The sequence below is a fragment of the Callorhinchus milii genome, unplaced genomic scaffold (assembly GCF_018977255.1).
Source record: "Callorhinchus milii isolate IMCB2004 unplaced genomic scaffold, IMCB_Cmil_1.0 Scaffold1, whole genome shotgun sequence".
NCBI lineage: Eukaryota > Metazoa > Chordata > Chondrichthyes > Chimaeriformes > Callorhinchidae > Callorhinchus > Callorhinchus milii.
In genome coordinates this window covers 128,878,493-128,899,450 of record NW_024704742.1, presented here as the reverse complement: position 1 = coordinate 128,899,450, position 20,958 = coordinate 128,878,493, and the positions used below count along the sequence as shown (strand labels likewise).

Sequence of the window (20,958 nt, the reverse complement as noted above, 5' to 3'; positions counted from 1 at the left end):
TGCGCACAGCAAATTATGAGGCCCCTTCGTCCTCTTGATTGTCACACTGATCTCGACAGCTTATTTGTGGCCTCTTTTCTTATTTTTTACTGAAAACCCTTCTCCTGAAGACGATTTAGGGTTCAAGACCAGGACACAGTGAAGCTGAAATGTTTCATTTCCTTCTGTCAAATGCTTGGTCTTTTCAACATGTTCTGTGCTAATGTTACATATCTGGTATCTGTTGTGTAAAAAAAGAGCAGCGTGCTGAAAATCTGTACGATGGGGTCAGGAGACCTGCTGCTTTTAAAAGAACAGAGGAATTTCTTTTAACTTACACTCCCCCTTATGTTGCGTGTACCACAACAAATGGTGACTTACAGTGGACATCTACAGAGGAGATGGATGATTTTATTGTCCGTTGATTTTACAACATCAGGCTTGAGCCGGGTCCAAAAACAGCAAGGACAGAGTTCATTAAACTGATGGCTGCTGCGCAGTTAAACAGACTTCCTCTTGTAGCAACAGATCAAAGGCAGATTGACTTTGAATGCTTCCCATAAAACTGCAATCAGAAATTGGTGAGGTCGAGGCTGAATGATATAATCTTAGGATACTCACTTTATCTTGTAGGCTTCCTCATGGGGGAACGATGAGGCTGCCCTCACACCCTAATCTTTTTCACTCGGAAGTGAAGGCTGAGAATTTGTTGGCTATTTATCCAGTGGTGATGTTGAGTTTGGTTTTGTTCCTGGCATTTCAGAACCCAGTGTTCAGATTGTTTACAGCTGCTTGTTAAAGGGCATTTAGGAGTAACTTAGGGGTCAGCCAAGCTCAGTGGGTAGTCTTCTTGCCTCTGAGTCAGAAGATTGTGAGTTCAAGCGCTACATTGGTATTTTGAACTCATATAATGTAGGCTGACACTCCATTGCAGTGCTGGGGAGCACTGCATTCTTAGAGGTGCCTTTGGCTAAATGTCAAACTGAGATCCCACCTGCCTGTTCAGATGTATGTTGAAAGACCCCATGGTGCTGTTTGAAAAGAGGAGGGAGATTCTCCTGATATCATGATCAATGGTCCCTCAGATAAAAGTCATTTCATGGCTGTTTGATGGAAATTGCTGAGTATAAATTGTTTGCCTCAAGGAAAGTTAGGAGGAACATCTCAATGCAGAGCATGGTAAGAATGTGGAACACTGTCAAAAGCTATGGCTGAAGCAAAAGCATTAACGCATTTAAGAGGAAATTTGATGCATTTTTGTGAGAAAGAAAGGAAAAAGGATGTAGGAGAGGGGAACGGGAGTTAATACTCATGTGGGGTATATACAACTAGCATAGACCAGTTGGGCCAAATGGGTGTATTGTTGCCCTTCCATTCTATATAATTCTATAAAACACCTCAAACACTTATCAAAAAGAGTTACTTCGTATTGTAGTGAATGATGTTATGTAGGCAGCCAAATTACACCAGCAGTGTTCCACAAACAATGAGCTAATTGTTATGAGCCTTCTGAGGGTCGAGCTTGGATTAAGACAGTCGTGACCAACCTTTATGGTCGGCCAACAATATACATTTTCTTGATTGAAGATTTCTTGATTTATGCCGTAAATATTTAATCAAGAAAGAAATGAATACACACTACCAATCGAACAGGAACTTACCTAGACTTGTGTGAATGTTTGTGGGGGGGAGAGGTTGCATCTTGTTGGCCCTGTGGGCCACTTCCGGCCCAGTGCCCACAGGTTGGTCACCACCAGATTAAGGGAAGAGGATTGCAGTGTTCCTTATTTAATGCTGGATTAAACTATTGCCCACCAGATGGCAGCACACCCCTCCAGGTAAATGGTTGCTTCCTTCTCAATTCCTCGTGTCTGCCTTTTTTTAAATATAAGGTGGGAAATTTTTTAAAATATTTTTTAGACCCAACATTGGTCTCTTATTTTTTTGAAAAAATCTTACTTTCCCGGTCTTGATGCTGGACTGATGCTGAAAAATATATACCTTACCCAAAAAAATGAAAGGTCTAAAATTTACAAAATAAAATGTGCCCACTTAGGACTAAACAAAATGGCTGCCTCTAGAAGCCAAAAAGAAAGGAGTTACTTGCTCAGAGAGATGTGTTGCCACCTGGTGTGTAATCATTTTTGCTGGTGTTAAATAGGAAAACTGAAAATTTTCCCTTTATAGTGTGACAACTTGTCTCTGTTGGTATCAGTCTCGCCTCTACATCAGAAGGTTCTGGGTTCAAGCCTCACATTGGGGCTTTGAACTCATAAGTATAGCTTGAATTTATATAGTGCCCCCATGCAGGGTAGCACTTGACAGTGGTGGAGCACAACTCTTAAGTCGGAGGGAGAAAGAAGATGACTATAAGCATGTCGAAGAGGAACTCATAGTCTAGGCTGGACTCTATTGCAATGCTGGAGAAGTACAGCATTGTTGGAGATGCTATTCTTAGGATGAGACTTCACTATCATCCATACTCAAAAAGTGAGGGGAGTTTCTGGCCAAATGAAATTGGTCACTCACTTCACAGCTGTTTATAGACATCGTAGTGCAGAAATTGCCTGCCGTGTTCACCTACAAAATACATAATCACTACATTTTACAGTAAATCCTGTGACGTGCTTTGGGTCTTTCTCCCAATGTGAAAGGCGCTATTTCTATTGCACGCAAATGGTTGTTCAAAGTATCTGCAATCCTTCTATAAAAATAATCCTTGCATTTGACACAGCGCTTTACCACACCTTTGAGATGTCTCAAAGCGTTTCACAGAATATACTGTAAAGTAAATCGACTATATATTTTGTGGGCGAATTCTGTATATTACATTCGGGTATTTTGCCCACAAAATACACAGTCAATAAATACACTTTACAGTATATCCAGTGAAGGTTTTTGAGTCATCTCAATGATGTGCTAAGACACTAAATCAAATCAAAGATTATTTTTACCCTGTAATAGGTTAGCATAAATAGCCTGTTGCCACTTGTTGGGGAGTTTGTAACCAGGGGCCACAAGTATAAGGTAGTGATTAAGAGATCTAAAAGAGAAGTTAGGAGGTACTAGTTCATGTACAAAGCAAATGAGAGGGTGGCATTCGCATTCTTAGTGGTGGTTGAATCAAATAATATAGATGCATTTGAGAGGGAAACGGAGGAAGTAGGATTGGCTCCAGGATTATTAGCATTTCAAGCGCTCCGAGACGTTACCCTGTGTGAGGAGCGTTATATAAATGCAAGTTGTTGTTTGTTATTATTTGCCAAATTCTGAACACTCTGAAATGCTAACAACGTCAAATAAATCTAGACTAGGATAACATTTCTAGAAACCTTGTTCGTGTTCAATTTGTGAAACTTGCTTTGTATTTAAAACATTCTCCCGACATGAAAGGTGTCATGTAATTTAAATTGTATTGCATTGTGTTCAAAAGGTTACAAATATATAGTTTGTGTAATAATGTGAACAGTTTTATTGCTCATTATTATTATTATGATTTGTTCTGCTATTGCTGATAGTCTGATTATCTGTTTTGCAGGTGAACATGTTTGTGGAAGGCTTCCACGATGCCGTTCTGCTTTATACAAAGGCGCTTCAGGAAGTTCTCAATCAGGGCTACAGCAAAACTGATGGAGAAAGAATTGTCCATCAGATGTGGAACACAACCTTTGAAGGTAACGAAGTATACAGACATCATAACTAATTCCAGTCAAATCATGGTACTCTATGCTTCCTTCATATGTAGCACATTCTAAATATTCAGAGTTATTCTCCACCGGTTGATACATTTACTGATCTTGTTAAATTATTATTAATCCTTACATTTAATATATAGGGCATTTTACATTGGGAAGATGTCTCAAAATGCTTCACAAGATTTACTCTAAAGTTCAGTGAATGCGTATTTTGTAGGTGAACGCAGAAGCCAATTTATACACAGCAATGTCTCACAAACAACCATGAATTAGATGACCAATTTTATCTGGGGATTGTCGGGCAAGAGACAGGGAGAAACAACTTTCTCTTTTCATATAGTGCGCTGGGTCTCTAACGTTCATGTGAACAGGCAGGGAAGACCTTGGTTTAACAAAGTGCAAACCATTGAGAACCTTACAGACCACAGGGAATACCCTGATTTGGGTCTAATTCACACTGTTCACGAATCGGCATTTGATGTACTACCTGCAGCTTCTGGTTTGTACATATTGATTTCTGAGATTTGCAAAATAGCCAAGTCTCAATCCTGAACGTTGACAAAGTCTGACGATATTAGGATTTTTCTTTCCCTTACCTAAATAATTTGGTTAATTTTTGTCATATTTTTCAAATCACACTCGAAAATCTTCCTCTTTGACCGTTCTTATGATCATAGGTTCCCACCCTCCACAGTCACTACAATCAAATTCTGTGAAGTGCTCTTAGACATTTTGAAATGATAAGGTGCTATATCAAATGCAAGAATTATTTATTATTTTTATTATTATTCAGCTGTCGAGTATATGACTCAGCTCATAAATAGAATAGTCTTTGGATAAGACATTGTCTGGGTTTCAAAAGTTGCTAAATCTTAGAAGATGGAGAGCTGAAATCTGACTTTACTACTAATAATAATAATCCTTGCACTTCATATAGCATCTTATCATGTCTTCTAGACGCCTTATCACGTCTTCTAAACTTAACATTGTTAGTTAACTGGATTTTGAGACTGACTTGTTTAATTTATTTCTCTCCTCAGTATTTTCTACACTAAGTTTAAACAGATTTAAGAATGCAACAAATTTGGTTAGTTTTTGCCACATTCTTCAAGATTCCTCAGTTTACACAGAGCCATGTTCATTGTGACTGAGTATCTGATATCTCACTTGTTCATGGAGCATGAAAAAACAAGAACTCACAATGTTACAGATGCTGAGGAATAGAGCTGCAAAGAGCAATGGGTCAATTTATTCCATGATTTTATTTGGTCAATTAGGTGTTTGACAGTTGCCAAAACCCATCATGATCATTAAGTGTATCCATCCTAGTCTGAGAGTTCCACATAAGCATGCCACCTACTTGTGGTATTATGTTTAAACTATCATGTTCACATTGGCTAGCACTGAAATTGATTGGCACTGCAAGGCAATGGAATCAGCGAAAACTGTAGCAAGAATTTAGAAAGAGAATATGTTTGACCTGATAAATACATAATCATTGGTGTAATGCGAAGACTTAAAGAACGCCACCAAAGTTGAAAATAGTCAAAGCAAAAATAAGATAAAAGGATAAGATAAATGAAGGTAAGATTAATTAAGAAACAGTGATTAAATTGGCTTATTAAGTTGGATATAAATAATTGGATCATTAGAGAAATATTGATCATATATTTCTCATCTCAGTTTCCCCTTTTCTCCCATTATCATTGTAAACAGCAATACTTACTATAATAGACCAGAAGTATTCCAAAAAATTGAATCATAAACTGTGAGCAGATTAACACATCTGTTTCAGTCTGGCTGCCATAGAACAAACACAATTAGATATTGCAAGTGGTCAAATATCAAGACAGAATGTGCAAACTATGTCTGACTAAGGGTTTTGCTCTTCATGCAGATGAGGTAAGATGTCATTTGGTGGAGCTAATATGGCATTATATAACACGGTTGTGGAATTTTGGGATTTAGGTATTTCCGCTCATAAGTAATATCATCCAAGTGATATTTTGGCCGGCTGTTAGTAAGCAAATTATTGTGCAATCCTTTCCAATTTTTGGTGAACTCTTCAGCAAATCAACATTGGGAGGAACGCAGTTCATGCCCCGTTTGAGAAACACATTACATTATGCTGGAGGGAGTATGGTGGAATTTTCTCTGTCTGTCCAAACACATTTCAGAGAAATCTGTGTTTGCATTGGCTTAGATTCAGAATCCTTATGCCTAAAAAAATCAATAGCAAAATAGTTTCAGTGGCTTCAATGTTAATTACAGCACTGTTAAAAATGTCATGCATTCTAATAACCAGAGTTATTTAGTATTCCATGGACTAAAGTACCAAAAATGTGATATCAGGAATGAGCACAGACATTAGAAAAAAGGACCATTTCTTTGGGAAAGCCAACAAAAATGTTGGGAGATGCATGGGATTTCCTGTGACACAATTCTTTATGAATCTATTGAATCATCTCTTGTTTTCTTTGGAAGCAATGGATCTTTTAGCTAATTGACTTCATCAATTCCATGCATTCCGTTTATCAGGCATAGCGGGCCAGGTGTCCATCGATGCCAACGGAGACAGATACGGGGATTACTCTGTGATAGGAATGACAGATCCTGAAGCAGGCACACATGAGGTAAATGAAACTACTCCTTCTCTATTGCAGTACATTTGACACGTGAGGACTAGCTGGCAATAATAGATAACTGCCTTTGTACATACCAAAATAGGAAAACTGTGAATGTTGGAAATACGCAATGAGTTAATCTCTGCACTGAAAGAGAAAGAAAGATGACAATATTTTGGATATTACTCTTCATAAGGATTTCTACCAACAGAGGGTTTGGAATTCATTACCAAAAGTAATCATTGAGACTGGATCAATAGAGTAGTTCTAAAGGGAAATTACTGTATCTGAACAGTAGAAAAAACCTTAAGAGATATGGGGAAAGAGATAGAAAATGGGATTTATGAAAAATGTGGGAAATTTAGAAAAAAAGAGGTCATAGTGGAACAGACAATGGGCCTCTTCTGTTGCAGAAAATGTTTGTATTGTTTCTATACTTGCGCGTTTCCAGCATTTCCTGGTTTATTTTAACCATTTGGTATTCTTGACGTGCCTAAGAAGTATAATTTTTCTTCGTCTTGTTTCAATTTTGGATCCGATTAATATCTGATCAATAATTCTAAAGAAACCATTGGTGAAAGTTAGTACAACAACAACAAATTAATTTATATAGAGCCTTTCACATCGGAAGGATTTCCTACCGTGGTAGAAAATGAGAGTTTGGGATCAGAGAGGGGTGGAGGAGGGCAGATGATTGCAGGAAGGTCTTGAGATGGGCCTTGAAGGAGGCAATGGAGGGGGCAAGGCGGATGGAGTTCCAGAGGGTCAGGGACTGAAAGGCTGATTGCACGACTGCCGATAGTAGAGCAGGCAGGGCGGGGGACATGGAGCTAATCAATGCCTGCACAATGGAAGGGGTGGCCGGGTTGTTAAGTCACAGATGTAAGGTGGAGCAAGACCTGCGGAACACTACATTTAATGATGTGAGGGCTAGAAGGAGAAGCCATTGGTGGAAACAATGTGAAAGGTAAGAACGGAACCAGGCAAGGACAGAGCCATGAAGGTGAAGCTGAGAGGAGAGCCGGTGGAGAAGAATAGAGTGGTCCACAGTATCAAAGGCAGAGGAGAGATCAAGAAAGTTGAGATGATTGAGAAATGTTAGCATTGGAAAATGTTTGGGTTCCAACATCGAAGTTCAGAGATCTCATCAGGAAGTTTGGGTGAACAATACTAATGACGTGTGTTAAACCCAAGACAAATGATTTATTGTCCCTTTGCAAACGCAATATGCAGTCATCAGATATGCAGATTCTATCCGGTCATATAAGTTTCTATCATATCACTGAAGATAAATTTCGGAATAACAGGTAGCAGTTATTCAAAGATGAAGAACACAGAGGAAAATGCAAGATGCTAATTTAACTGGGGAGTTGAGGTTCATAAATACTTTATAATGTTATCAGGCCTGAGGGATTTATTTTCGTGAGTGGAACTCCCTTGGGTTGTCTGGATTTCTAATGGGATTCTTTATTAATCCAGTTGGATAGGCCAAGTTTTAGACTCCCGTATTATCACAATAATAGAACTCTGGGATATGGCAACAGTCATGATGTACTTCTAGTTACTGGAAAGAATCCCTATTTGTGTGATCAGAGTCCTCATTAAGCAATCCAGTTAGAAATTCCTTATTATAACAAATCTTTTAGATTTTTTTCAGGACATATCAAATAGATTAGATAGGGGGGAATCAGTGGATGTAGTGTATTTAGATTTCCAAAAGGCATTCGGTAAGGTGCCGCATAAAAGGCTGATACACAAGATTAGGACCCATGGAATTAAGGGGAATATATTAGCATGGATTGAAGAATGGCTAACTGGAAGAAAACAAAGAGTAGGGATAAAGGGGTCCTTCTCAGATTGGCGGGATGTGACTAGTGGAGTGCCACAAGGATCAGTGCTTGGGCCTCAACTATTTACAATCTACATCAACGATCTAGATGAGGACATCGAACTTAATGTATCCAAATTCGCGGATGACACTAAACTAGGAGGAAGAGTAAACACCGAGGATGACATTAAAAAAATGCAACAAGATATAGATAGGCTAGGTGAGTGGGCAAATAGGTGGCAGATGAAGTATAATGTAGGGAAGTGTGAGGTCATCCACCTAGGTGGCAAAAACAGTAGAGCAGATTATTTTTTAGAAGGGGAGAAACTAGATAGTGTTAGCGTTCAGAAGGACTCGGGTGTCCTTGTACACCCATCACAAAAAGTTAGTTTGTAGGTACAACAAGCAATTAGGAAGGCTAACGGTATGTTGGCATTTGTTACAAAAGGTTTAGAATATAAGAGTAGGGAAGTAGTATTGCCGCAACTGTATAGGGCCCTGGTGAGGCCGCACATAGAGTATTGTGTGCAGTTTTGGTCTCCTTATTTAAGAAAGGATGTACTCGCCTTGGAGGGGGTACAACGTAGGTTCACTAGGTTGGTACCAGGGATGAGGTGGATGAGTTATGAGGATAGGTTGAGCAATTTAGGCCTATATTCTCTAAAATATAGTAGAATGAGAGGTGGTTTTATGGAAACCTATAAGATTATTAAGGGGCATGACAGAATAGATAGTGGGAGGCCGTTTTCCCTGGTTGGAGAAACTATAACCGGGGTCACAGTCTTAAAACTAGGGGTGAGCCCTTTCGCACTGAGTTGAGGAAAAACTTCTACACTCAGAGGGTTGTGAATTTATGGAATTCTCTACCCCAAAGGGCTGTAGATGCTCAGTCCTTGAACATATATTCAAGACTGAGATTGATAGATTTCTTGTGGATAAAGGGATTATGGGATATGGGGATAAGGCGGGCAAGTGGAGTTAGAATAGATCAGCCATGATCCTATCGAATGGCGAGGCTGAATGGCCTACTCCTGCTCTTAATTCTTATGTTCTTATGTCTCATTAAAAGGACTCCACCCCCAACAATGTAGCACACTCCCAGCAGTGTATTGTCGTGTTAATTTAGACAATGCAAGTTCAAAGTCCTAAAGTGGATGGAAACCACAACCTTCTAACTCAGGCAAGAGTCCCTCCAACTGATTCAGGCTGTCAAATAAGGGACTGCTACACTTTACAGTAAATCCTGTGGAATGCTTTGACAAGTCTACAGACTTGAAAGGTGCTGTGTCAAATGTAATGATTATTATTATTGCTATTCAGCAGTCCCAGGGGTAATTTTCCTTGGGCTAGGGAGGAAAACAAGCTGATCACCACCTATTGAGGCTCGCTAGAAAACGCATTGGTAATGGATGCTATGAGGAAGGAGATTGCGCTCAGTTGTAACACACTCCTTCAACTACTTGGTTGAAGCACCAGAGAATGACTAGCCTCAAAAGAGTGATAGATATCTAAATAGATATAGATATCGCTGCTTTAAGAGAGCAAGACCGAAAAGGGGAGAACACTGTTATCACAGAAGAGAAACTGACAAATAAATGTTTTTTGTTGTCCTAAATATACTGTGTTTTTTAAAAAATATTTCACGGTAAAGTCTGCCAACAGTATTTTGCAATTTGGACGATCCTTGCACTGGAACAAACATTCTTGTAGTTGTTCGGGGCTCTGTAAATTTGTGGATTTTAAAGTGAATTCCAAATAACGAGTGGGTTAAAAAATGAGATGCCACAACAGATTTGTCTCATCAAATCTGTTATCAAACATTGCAATTTCAGGTGACAATTAATGTTCTCATTTGTTTAAAGCTTGTTGCTGCAATAGGAGGAGGGTAGGTGGGCATTTGGGAAGGATGAGATTGAATGGATCAAAAGGGTTAACCGGTTTGTTTATATATGCAGCTTTTACAAAGATTATTATTCAATCATAGTGGCTATGACAACCGATTCTGTGCTCACTCTAAAAGTAAATTAAATGATGTTGTATTTAATTAGGTTGGTACCTCATGAAGCAGCACTGAAATGTTGCTCTATGGGATCAGAAACAACACTGGCAATACTTTTGGACCCAACTATTGTGCTAAAGCTGGGTGGGGGAGAAGTTGATATTAAATATCCTATTTTTTTACCCTAATAAGTGGAGCAAGCAGAATGAGGGAAAATGGATTTCATTTGTAAATGCTGCATTTAGATTTAGGCAGTGGTGGAGGAAGGAGTTTGAATTATACAACACGTTTGAGTTTCCTGTGTCTTTGTGATTCTAGGTAATTGCTGACTACTATGGGATGAATGGAAGCTTTGAAGTGAGGCCAAGTGTGAGACGTCTGTGGGCCAGCGGAGTGCCACCTTCCGATGAATCTTGCTGTGGCTTTCCCAAGGACCACGCTTCCACGTGTAAATCATGTAATTTCACTTTAAGCCTCATACATTTTCTCCCATTCAGGAATGATTCAAGTCAATGTACCTTTCCTTCTCAAATCCGAGGTATTGTACACATGCTGAGTCACTGGTCATGCCCGGTCAAAGATAAACCGAGAACATTTTGTGGTGATTTGGTCCAATTTACAGATCAGCGAATTTACTCCCCTATTTTTTTGTTATTCTCTTCTGAAGGAGCCTGGTTCCTTTTCCCTTCCCCTGGGTCCACAAGCACAGCTTGAGCTCTGACATCTTACCTTCATGGCTATATTACTTATATATATTTTTTGGCCAGCCCTGTGTCGTGACACATGCTGAAACCCCTTATAATTCTTAAGAATATCCAAACTGGACTGAGAGTTCACGTATGTTTGTCATCTACACATCGACATTTCCCTGTGACTGAATGCACTCAGGGACGAACCCTGCTGTCGTAATTCCAGAGAGTATTTAGCACATGTTGGCAAAGAGCCAGGGCTTGGGGACCCTAGAGTGGGCTACTGCCTGAATTTACGCAGCTAAAACCACATAGCTTGCCTCTGAAAGCACTGTCCTGCAAGCTTCCAGCTGCTTGTCCAGCTAGGAACCCCTTACCTGTTAAGGCTTTGGTTTGCATGGTTAATAGATTATTTATATATGCGGCTTTTACAATGGGTATTATTCCAACCACAGTGGCTATTACAACCATGCCTGATCCTGCGCTCAGTCACTGGATGTCCACACTCGTGCACTCACCAGCAGGGGGTAGCAATCTGCAAGAACAGCAATTCTGACTCTTCCCATTTCTGTTCCTGGGAAGCTGAAGCCAATTCAAGTACTGCATCTGATGCCCTGGCTCAGATAACTAACTCAGCACACACTGGGATTTGAACCTGCAACCTCTGACTCATTATGGCCTAATAATTTACCAGGATTTATCTTTACCCACTAAACCATTGGGGGTGGACAGATAGATGTCCTATGATGGATGCACATCGAAAGATTGGCTGCACTTAATGAATGAAACTAAAATACCATTGAGTTCTGAGAACCTCCTCGCGCAAAGTTACACTGTCTATGTGTAAGTCTGCTTGAATAGTGCAACTAAGAATAAACCGTGATATTAATCATTGCTCAAAACTGTTCCTTATTTTAAATACTAACAAAAGCAATTGTAGGTGAAATCGATTGTCTGAATAGCACCATTGTTACATGTGAATACTCTGTTGCCGTGAACAGTAACCGTTTGTCTTGTTCTCTCCAGGTGGGATTGGAGAGTCTGCAGTCACAGGCATTGTTGTCGGCTCACTGTTGGGATGTGCATTGCTGCTGGCGTTTTACTTGTTCAGGTAGGATGATCCCAAAACAATGAGTCTTGTGGGTAAGGGAGATGGATCTGTGTGTGAGAGAAGTGAGAGAGAAAGTGAGAGAGAAAGAAACAAAACCAAAAAATTGTATTTCTATTGCAAACTTATCCCCGGAATTAATCTTTTACTTATGATAGATTTGAAGTGCTCTGAGATGGTGCCCCACATGAAGGACACTATATAAATCCAGGTTGTTGTTATTCTTGTGAGTTTTGGGACCTGAAATGTGGCTGTTTCAAACATTGCACATGTGAATCCATCAGGCACTTCAAATCTCTCTGTTGAGCTAACCTGATTTGATGCGTGCTGATAGAACAGTGCAATGCAAAAGCTCATTCGCATTGACTGGTGGTTACCTTTGATTACACCCTGTCAAAACGTGGCTTGGAATCTACTGGCTCCCAACTATTGCTTTAGAACTCGCTTGTCCTTTATAATAGAGCAGATCAGCTATGCAGAAACGTGTTTCTAAAATCTTAACATTTTGAGTTTTCAGTTTCCCAAAACGGGTTTGTATTGAGAACGCTATTCTCAGTCTGTCCCCCTGTCCACATCCTGCTCACATAGTAATATAGGAGACAAATTGTGGGTGGAGAGGAGGGTACAATGTTACTGTGTCTGAGGTCAGAGTGCAACAGCCTCAGGCAGAGTGCTATAATTGGAGAGCAATGTGCAACACATGGAATCACTCGAGAGGTGACTGTTTCCTGTTCCCATTCATCCACAGCACTTCATAGACTCCATTGTATCTGGTTACCCCTTTATTGTTGCAGGTGCTTATAATGTACAGTTTCTGTTGAAAGAAGTGTCCATGACTGAACAAGATTTTTTTTACTGTAGTTAGTCCAGAGACATAAAAGCTCTTTATTATCTAACTAAAACTTTCTTTCAAGTGCACAGTCACTAGACTTGGCAAGAAGGCAGGAGGTTATGGGTTCAAGTCACACTTTTGAAACTGCAATTGCTTTTGTTAATATTTAAAATAAGGGACAGTTTTGAGCAATGATTAACTTTATGGTTTATTCTTAGTTGAAATGCTGTACTATGTTCAGCGCCTTGAGACGTTCTCCCGACATGAAAGACGCTATACAAATGTAATCTTGTTGTTGTTGTTGATGCTCCAATGCAGTGGTAGGGGAATGTTGTATTGTCAGATATACTGTCCTTCAGATGAGACATTAAACCCAGCTCCAGTCTACCTGTTCAGGTGAACATTAATGATCCCATGGCACTATTTGAAAAGAGAGAGGAGTTTCGCCTGGCCAACAATCCCCTACATGCAATTGATCATTTGCTTCATGACTGTTTGTGGGGCATTGCAGTGTGCAAATTGGCTGCTATGTTTGCCTACAAAATAGAGTTACTACACTTTACACTAAATCATGTTAATGCTTCAAAGATGTGACCAGGTGCTGTATCAAATGCAAGAATTATTATTGTTTTTATCAAGAAGGTCCACTACTGTTTGTTATGAGCTCGTAACCTCAAGGCTATTTTATAATTTGTAGTGAATCCTGCAGTAGGTAGAGCACTCGTCTCACAAGTGAGAGGAATGGGATTTGATTACCGGGCAGGGGAAAACTTTAGGCAAGTTTCCTTATTTCACAAGCCTCTGTATAACCTAGCAGTAAGTAGGAACCCGGTTGTTAGCCGAGTTGTGGATCAATTTCTGAGGGAAATATTTCCTTCAAAAAATAAATAATAATAATAATTTGGTCACTCAATCCATGACTGTTTGTGAGATATTCACTTTACAGTATATTCTGTGATGCGCTTTGAGACGTATCAACGACATGATAAGCGCTAAGTCAAATGCAAGGGTTATTATTATTGTTATTACTTGGCAATCTGGCTCAAGTAAGAAATATAGGAATGAAAAGTCTTGTTGGGGCTTTGTGTGTTATATCCCATTGGGGTTCCATGAGAATGATGTTTTTTGTGATGGCTGAAGTTTTGCTCGGAGAGCGCAAATGGTAACATTCGAAGTGACAATTATCACGGCTGATCACACCTGTGCTATTACGCAGTTTTGCTTAACTTTAAAAGTTGAATTATGTTGGTGTCCCACGAACCAGTGTTGGCTATAGGATGGCTCAATGTCCAGTCATCGACTGAGTCATTAACAAGGCCTTAATTTATTATCACTAGTGGTAATTATTACATCTATAATTCCATTTGCCACAATTTACATAGGAACAGGAGGAGGCCGTTCAGCCCTTCGAGCTTGTTCTGCCATTTAATTAGATCATCTATACCTCAACTAATCCTTTCAATTCAATTTTCCGCTTTCTCCCCATATCCTTCAATACCCTGACCTACCAACATCTATCAACCTCACTCTTGAAGGTGTGGATGGATCCAGTATCCACGGCCTTTTGGGGGAGAGAATTCTAGATTTCTAATACCCTTTGAGGGGGCATAGTCTTAAAATTAAGTAAAAGTAACTTTACTTTCTTTTTAGTCAGGTTTTTTCTTTACATTATCTGTGTTCAATGACATTCCCCCACCCCCACTCCTGCCAAAGTTAATGCTAGTGGAAATATTCAGTTAAAATTCTAAAATACCACAGCTGGGAACTTTCCTGTGAAACTACATCTGCAAAAATTCAGCAAAATGGCGGGTTATGGAAAAAATGCAGAAAAACACATTTTGCTAATTGCCAGAACCATTGCCAACAGGACAGATGTGCAGACTTGGATTTGAAAGACATCACATCTAGTGTTATTGTTAAATGTAATGTTACCTCTGGAGACAGGGGACTAGACTACTTTGGGATGCTTGACAGAAAGTGCTAAAGTTAAGTTTTGAAAGTCATGCTAGTTTAACAGGAGCCATGCAGGGTAGCGGACAGACAGTTATAGAATAGCAGAATATTAGTCATATACCTTTGATTCACTCAACAGTGAAATCCTAACTTGAACTCATGGGGTGAAATTCTTCCTGCAACTTGATGTACTCTACTTACGTAACAGTGTTCGAAATTGGTCAAATTGTTGAATTGGGTCTTAAGTCTGAAGTCAAATTTGTTTAGATCTTGAAAGAACTTAGAGAACACCAACTTCAGTATTAAGGCCCTATTTAAGAATTTGCAAATTCTGGACGCTGCGAAAGGCTGCATAAAGAGTGCAAATCTGGCCCGAGGTGGGACGTCTTCCCACCAATCTTTAGGAGGGTGTTAAGTCAATGGATCTAAGGTTTTATGGGTGCTAAGTTAAAGAAACAGAGAAAAATCGATGTCCAAGACACCCTGTAGAATTACTTACATAATAAACTTTGCATTTGATATAGCACCTTATCATTCAAATTTTCAAGACTGAGGTGGATAGATTTTTGTTGAGTAAAGAATCAAGGGATATGGGACAAAGGCGGGAAATTCGAGTTTAGTTACAGATCAGACATGATCTAATAGAATGGCAGAACAGGCTAGAGGGGCAGAATGCCCATGTTCCTATGCCATTGAGTCATCTCAAAGGCTTCACAGGAAATACTGTATAGTGGTGTCTGACTGTGTTTTGTAGATTTGGCTTAGTCCTGGGACCAGGTGAATCTGCCACCTTGATCATTGACACATTAACCAGGCAATAGTATATAAATATTGAAGAGAACGTAAAGTGGGAGATGCTGGAATCAAGCAGCAATAACACAAATTACATAAGGAAGAATGTGTATTCTTGTTTCTGTGTCAGTCTTTATTTTGAAGGCAAATATATCCTTTATTTCCCTGAAGAGTTAATACGAGAGTTTTGTTGCCCGCATCAGGTCAAAAGAACACAATGTAAAACCTCTACTGTATATAAATTACAAATGTCTTGCAGACATACTTTGTTGATATTGGAAATATCCTTGTAAAGAAATGCAGCACATCGGAAATGATCTCTGTCAAATATTTGTGCAGAAATGTGCTCTGAAGTAATTTCAAATTCAGAATGATCTGAAAATGGCCAAGCTTGGACCGTTTTGAAATTCATCCCAATTTGACATGTTTGGATCGATTACAACTATGAATGTTATTTACTGGCTAGCCAATCTCTGCAGCACAGGTGTTATGGCTGGAGCAGCCTGGAACTGTGATCCAGAAAACTGTGAAGAAATCTGCATGAGATTTGGAGGGTTTTCCAGGATTTCACAGTTAGGAATGGAACTGAAGTAAACGTCTGATCTAACATTGCTGAAAAAATTCTGAGAGGCCAAATAAACTATAGAATGGTGGCAGGTAGGCAGCAAGAAGTACAGGTCTGAGAAACTATTTCATATCAGCATGGGACACACCGGGGTGGGTGAGGGGAGAAAATATCTAAATGGGAGAAAAATGCAGCATGTGATATTATCACCGGTGATTTAATCAACGGTGATGATTATTAACACATCGACCAAACATTCAGTCAATAACAACAACAACAACATTGCATTTGTATAGAGCATTTCACCTCAGAAGGACGTCCCAAGGCACTGGACAGGCAGGGATTTGGATCCGAGCTGGGGGTTGGAATCAGGAGCAGTGGAGGGCAGGGAGGGTAGGAAAAGGAGTGTGACTGAAAGTGCAATCGAAGAGACGTGCCTTGGAGGAGGCAAGGGAGGGAGCGAGAAGAATAGTTATCACTGGATTCTGGTATGGTGGTCCTCACTGGACAAATAGTAAGAAGCTTATCTTGTAATTGGACTGTACATGGTTTGTGCTGGCTCAATTCCAGAACGACCACAATATGCACTTTGGAAACCCTACAGTCTTGACTTCTGCCAATGCAAACCTGTGGTTTCTAGACATAAGTAAGCCAGGTGCTAATACCCCTTCTTCTCCCAACCACATGGGAGAGATTAAGTACTCTAGAACTGTCAGAAACAGAAACTCTGCTTCTCTTGAGCTCTCAATATCTGGAATATCGTGACAAGAACATGTCCTGCTAGAATAGGCAATGTTACTCCATCTGGAAAACTGCACACAGCAACAGACTTTATATAAACATACATTTTATAATTACAATTTGCAATAATACAGTACCTTTCACATGTGGAGGATATCTCAAAGCCGACTGGGAGCCTGAGCTGAGGGCAAAGCTGAGTGTGGGGCTGGGAGGAGGGATAGTTGAAAGCGCAGTCAAAATGATTGATCTTGAGGTGAATTATAAAGGCAGAGAGCTCAGGGCCAAGGTAGAGGGACTCTGGGATGGGGTTCCAGAGAACAAGGGCAGAATGGACAAGAAGATGAGAAGCAGGCTGAGCTGAAGGAGTGGCTGGGGCAGTAAGGCTGCAGGAGGTCACAGAGGCAGAATGAGACAAGTGCCATGAAGGCATTTGAAAGTAAGGACGAGAATCTTGAATTGGATCAAATGGATAAAGGAGAGCCAATGGAGCCTAGCAAGGATATAGGGGTGATGGGTTAGTGTAGGAGAGGACACGGGCTGCGTGGGGTGATACTATAAACCTCACACAAGTCGTATCAGTTGGGACCATACATTTAACATGAGTTATGCAGAGAATGAGTTTTGTGAAACTTGTATAAGTTATACTAAATTCAATGGGACTTGGGCAGATGTACGACTTAGGCGATTATATGATTTATACAGATCAGACTTTTACGAGTTCTACTGTATTTTGAAACGTAATTTTGATGTTCATGTTTCGTAGTGTTGCGTTAACAGATACTATTGTTGACATGATGCTGGCATGGCAAACATATCCTTTTTCAAGTTTTTTAATGTATTTTACAAAAGGGCGAGATGTAAACCCAAACTCTTTTAATGGCTTTATCTTTCTTGTTTAGGAAGAAATACAGAATAACTATTGAGAGGCGAGTACAGCTCCTCGAAGCTGACACTGGTAAGCACCATCACTTACGAGAAGACTCTGTCAGATCCAATCTATCTACAGCTTAAACAATGGAACCAAATCTTCCTTTTTTTTTGATAAACTTTCCATTGGAGGGAGATTTACCAAAGATGTCACTGCTAACAAACAAAACGGCTGATAAGGAATTTATTCTTTTTTTTTGAGGAACAGACTGTTAATTTGTCTTTTTCTGTTGCTTTCGGAAACTCAGGAAAGATTCACTTAATTGTACAGCACCACTGTACTGGAAGCGTCATCTCTGCAAAGATGATAAAACATGATTCAGTTTGTATCATAGAAGCCAGCAGTGACTTAACTGACAACTGAAGAGAATCTTCAAATAGGAGATCCTTTGTATAAGTCCTTTTACCCCCTATATTACCTGCAATATAATAACATTGTGACTGCCCAGTACATATATATATATTAAAAAAAAGTTTTAAGTTATATCAAATTGAATTTACCTACTTAGAGCCAAGACGTTAGACATTAGTTGGGTATTGGTTTCATAGTTCATATCAACCAATCTTTTAAAAGTTGCATTGCAGTAACTTTATTCTTAACTAAAGTCAAACCGTAATGTACTTTCTGCATGAGTTAGTTTTCCCTTCTGTGCATGGAAAGCTTCAAAAGAGAACCAAGCTACATTTTGTGACACTATTTATAGCCGCCAGGGCTTTGCTGGTGCTCACGTAGTGTTAAAACAGAACTTGTTTTTTTTGATACACTAAAAATCGTGCTCAGTAAATAATTGTGTTACTATAATCAAAATCTATTGCTGTGTTAGCATTTGTAAAATTGTAAACGATAGCTCCACACTTTTGTTTTATTGTCTTTACCTATAAATATCATAAAGACTGTAATTTTAGAAAACTGTAGTGCAGAGTATCAATTTAGTTCTCAAATAGCTCTATATGGATAAATATGGACTTCTATCTATAACAATAAACATCATATACCTTTGAATAATTTGGCAATAACATTTTAAAGCGGTAAATGCAGCTACTAAAATTAATATTTTTAGATTATAAAAAGAAAAATCTTAATAATGTCCTGGTATTTTTAACAAATATGTCAAAATAATTTTTTTTTGTAAATATTAATATTGTGGGTACACTTGTATTAGACAAAATATTAGACAAAATATGACAAAGTTGAACATTTGATGCATACATTTGGCTGTTTTGAAAAATAAAATTCAGAAAGTAATATTGTATTTTGGTATTATGCAAGTGGGTTTAATTAGATGCTGCTATTATTTTAGTAGATAGTTAAGAATATATAAACAATAAAGAAACAAGAAACAATCTCCAAAATGCTCTTGCTGTGAAAGACATTGTTCAATTGGTTGCAAGTGTTGACAAATTTACAAATATATCCCACGTGAAAAAGTTATTGAACGTTAATTGTGCCTCGGGTGTAATGTCTCAACTAGATTGAAGGCAGACAATTTGAAGGAATTATGTAAATGTGACATGCAGCAAATTGTATATAGATATTTGTTTCTACAAGTACTAGGCTTCTCTTTAAAATAAATACCCACTTTGGTGAGGAATGTATTCATGCCTTTGTTCATGTATTTTTATAAGGACATAGCATTGCATCAGCCCCAGCAAAATGCTATGTACAGTTGTAAATAATGTCCACCTGATGTGAGTGTTTTAAGGGGAAGGTCTGATGGCTGGTGTGCTGGGGTATCATCAGAATGTGGCTGTGTGTTCACCATAACTGCAGTGGGAGAATTGACTGGCTTTTAAGCAAGTAAATTCATCGATCAAAAAAACAAACCCAAAGTCCTTTATAAATATTTGAATAAAACATTGACAGTCGAAAGGTGAATTTAGTTTGGCACACCACTGTATCAGGTTCTTTTCAGTTCAGATCGTTCAGAAGAAAGAAGTTTATTAACTGATTTAAAGGGTTTACGACTATATTTTTGTCACTTCTAGCATGTACCACTAGAAACAACAAGGTGAAAACGTCATGTTGCATAACAGATTCCACCCGATAAACATCACATTGAATCTGTTGAAGCAACATTGCACTTTTTCATCCCAATGTTAGCCATTGAAATAGACATTTGTGCATTTGCTAGCACTGTCAGTGTTCAGGTTATGAGCTGCTGTTCTTAATGTGTAACTAAAAATGGAAAGAATGTGTGTATAAGGGTTTAGCGATCTGAGAATAATAGTAAAAAAAACTAAAGGTTTAAGCTTTGGCTGGTATGGATGTTTAATAAGTGCAAAGGGCACCATACAGTATAACAGTAATATAATGCCATAAGTAGAAATATCTGCATATAATGTGATATTATTTATTTAACACTTGTGTAGAATTTAATATTCATAACTTTAGATAGGGTTTCGTTTTGTTATTTCTGTGGTATATATTCATTGAAGACATAAATTGCTGCATTTGATGTCAATGGACTTTAATGATGTGTAAATGTCTTTCAAACTACTGTATTTTATTTTCTGTAAACCAGTATGTGGTGTAACCTGTATAGAGCATTAAAACAAGCTAGATATTGGCAATAAAATGATGTATAAGTGAACTGTTGCTCTGCATCGTCTATGCAATTCAGCAAATCGCATGATGCTGCATACAGTTCTGGTCTCCGCAACATGAGGGGGTTGTCCATGCACTAGAGGCAGCGTAGGGGAGAGCAACAAGGATGACCCCCAGTGTTGAAGTACCCCACGTGAAGGATGCTGTATGAATGCAACTTGTAGTTGTTAGAGGAGTCAGCTATGAAGAACAATTAGACAAGGTTTATAAAATGTTTGTAAAATGATAAGAACGGTTTCCTTAACAAAACAGTCACTAAATCTGACGGTGTTTACTTTAAGATGTTTCGACATGACCAGGTGCCTTGAGAAAGTTCTACTCATACAATATGATTTATATTCATATTACACCTTTCATGTCAGGAGGGTGGGGGTGAACCAGAGGGACTCCTGGATGGAGTTCTAGAGAACGGGGGCAGAATGTCATATTTGAGAAAAACAAGAGTTTGTTGGCTTTCGTTAATGTTGTAATATCAGCTTTAACACTGCTGATAATATTGATTATGTTAATGATTATAATAATAATAATCCTTGCATGTAGCACCTTATCACATCTTCAAGATGTCTCAAAGTGCTTCACGGAATATATTGTAAAGTGAATCGACTGTATATTTTGTGGGCA

The 20,958-nt window shown here is 38.9% G+C and overlaps 1 protein-coding gene across 4 annotated transcripts in view; it reads left to right on the top strand.

Moving 5' to 3' along the window:
* The window catches only part of npr3 (natriuretic peptide receptor 3), a 50,511-nt gene extending 30,188 nt beyond the window's left edge, over positions 1-20,323 (top strand). The window contains exons 4-9 of one of the 4 annotated variants that reach the window (XM_007897195.2): positions 3,518-3,653; positions 6,213-6,307; positions 10,444-10,582; positions 11,841-11,925; positions 17,705-17,760; positions 17,981-20,323. In XM_007897195.2, the coding sequence (XP_007895386.1) occupies positions 3,518-3,653; positions 6,213-6,307; positions 10,444-10,582; positions 11,841-11,925; positions 17,705-17,760; positions 17,981-18,096 (627 nt within the window). In that variant the 3' untranslated portion in view covers positions 18,097-20,323. Of the gene's footprint in view, positions 1-3,517; positions 3,654-6,212; positions 6,308-10,443; positions 10,583-11,840; positions 11,926-17,704 lie in introns of all 4 variants that reach the window. The other 3 variants (XM_007897196.2, XM_007897198.2, XM_007897197.2) reach the window with 3 other exon arrangements.
* The last annotated feature ends 635 nt before the right edge of the window (positions 20,324-20,958 follow it).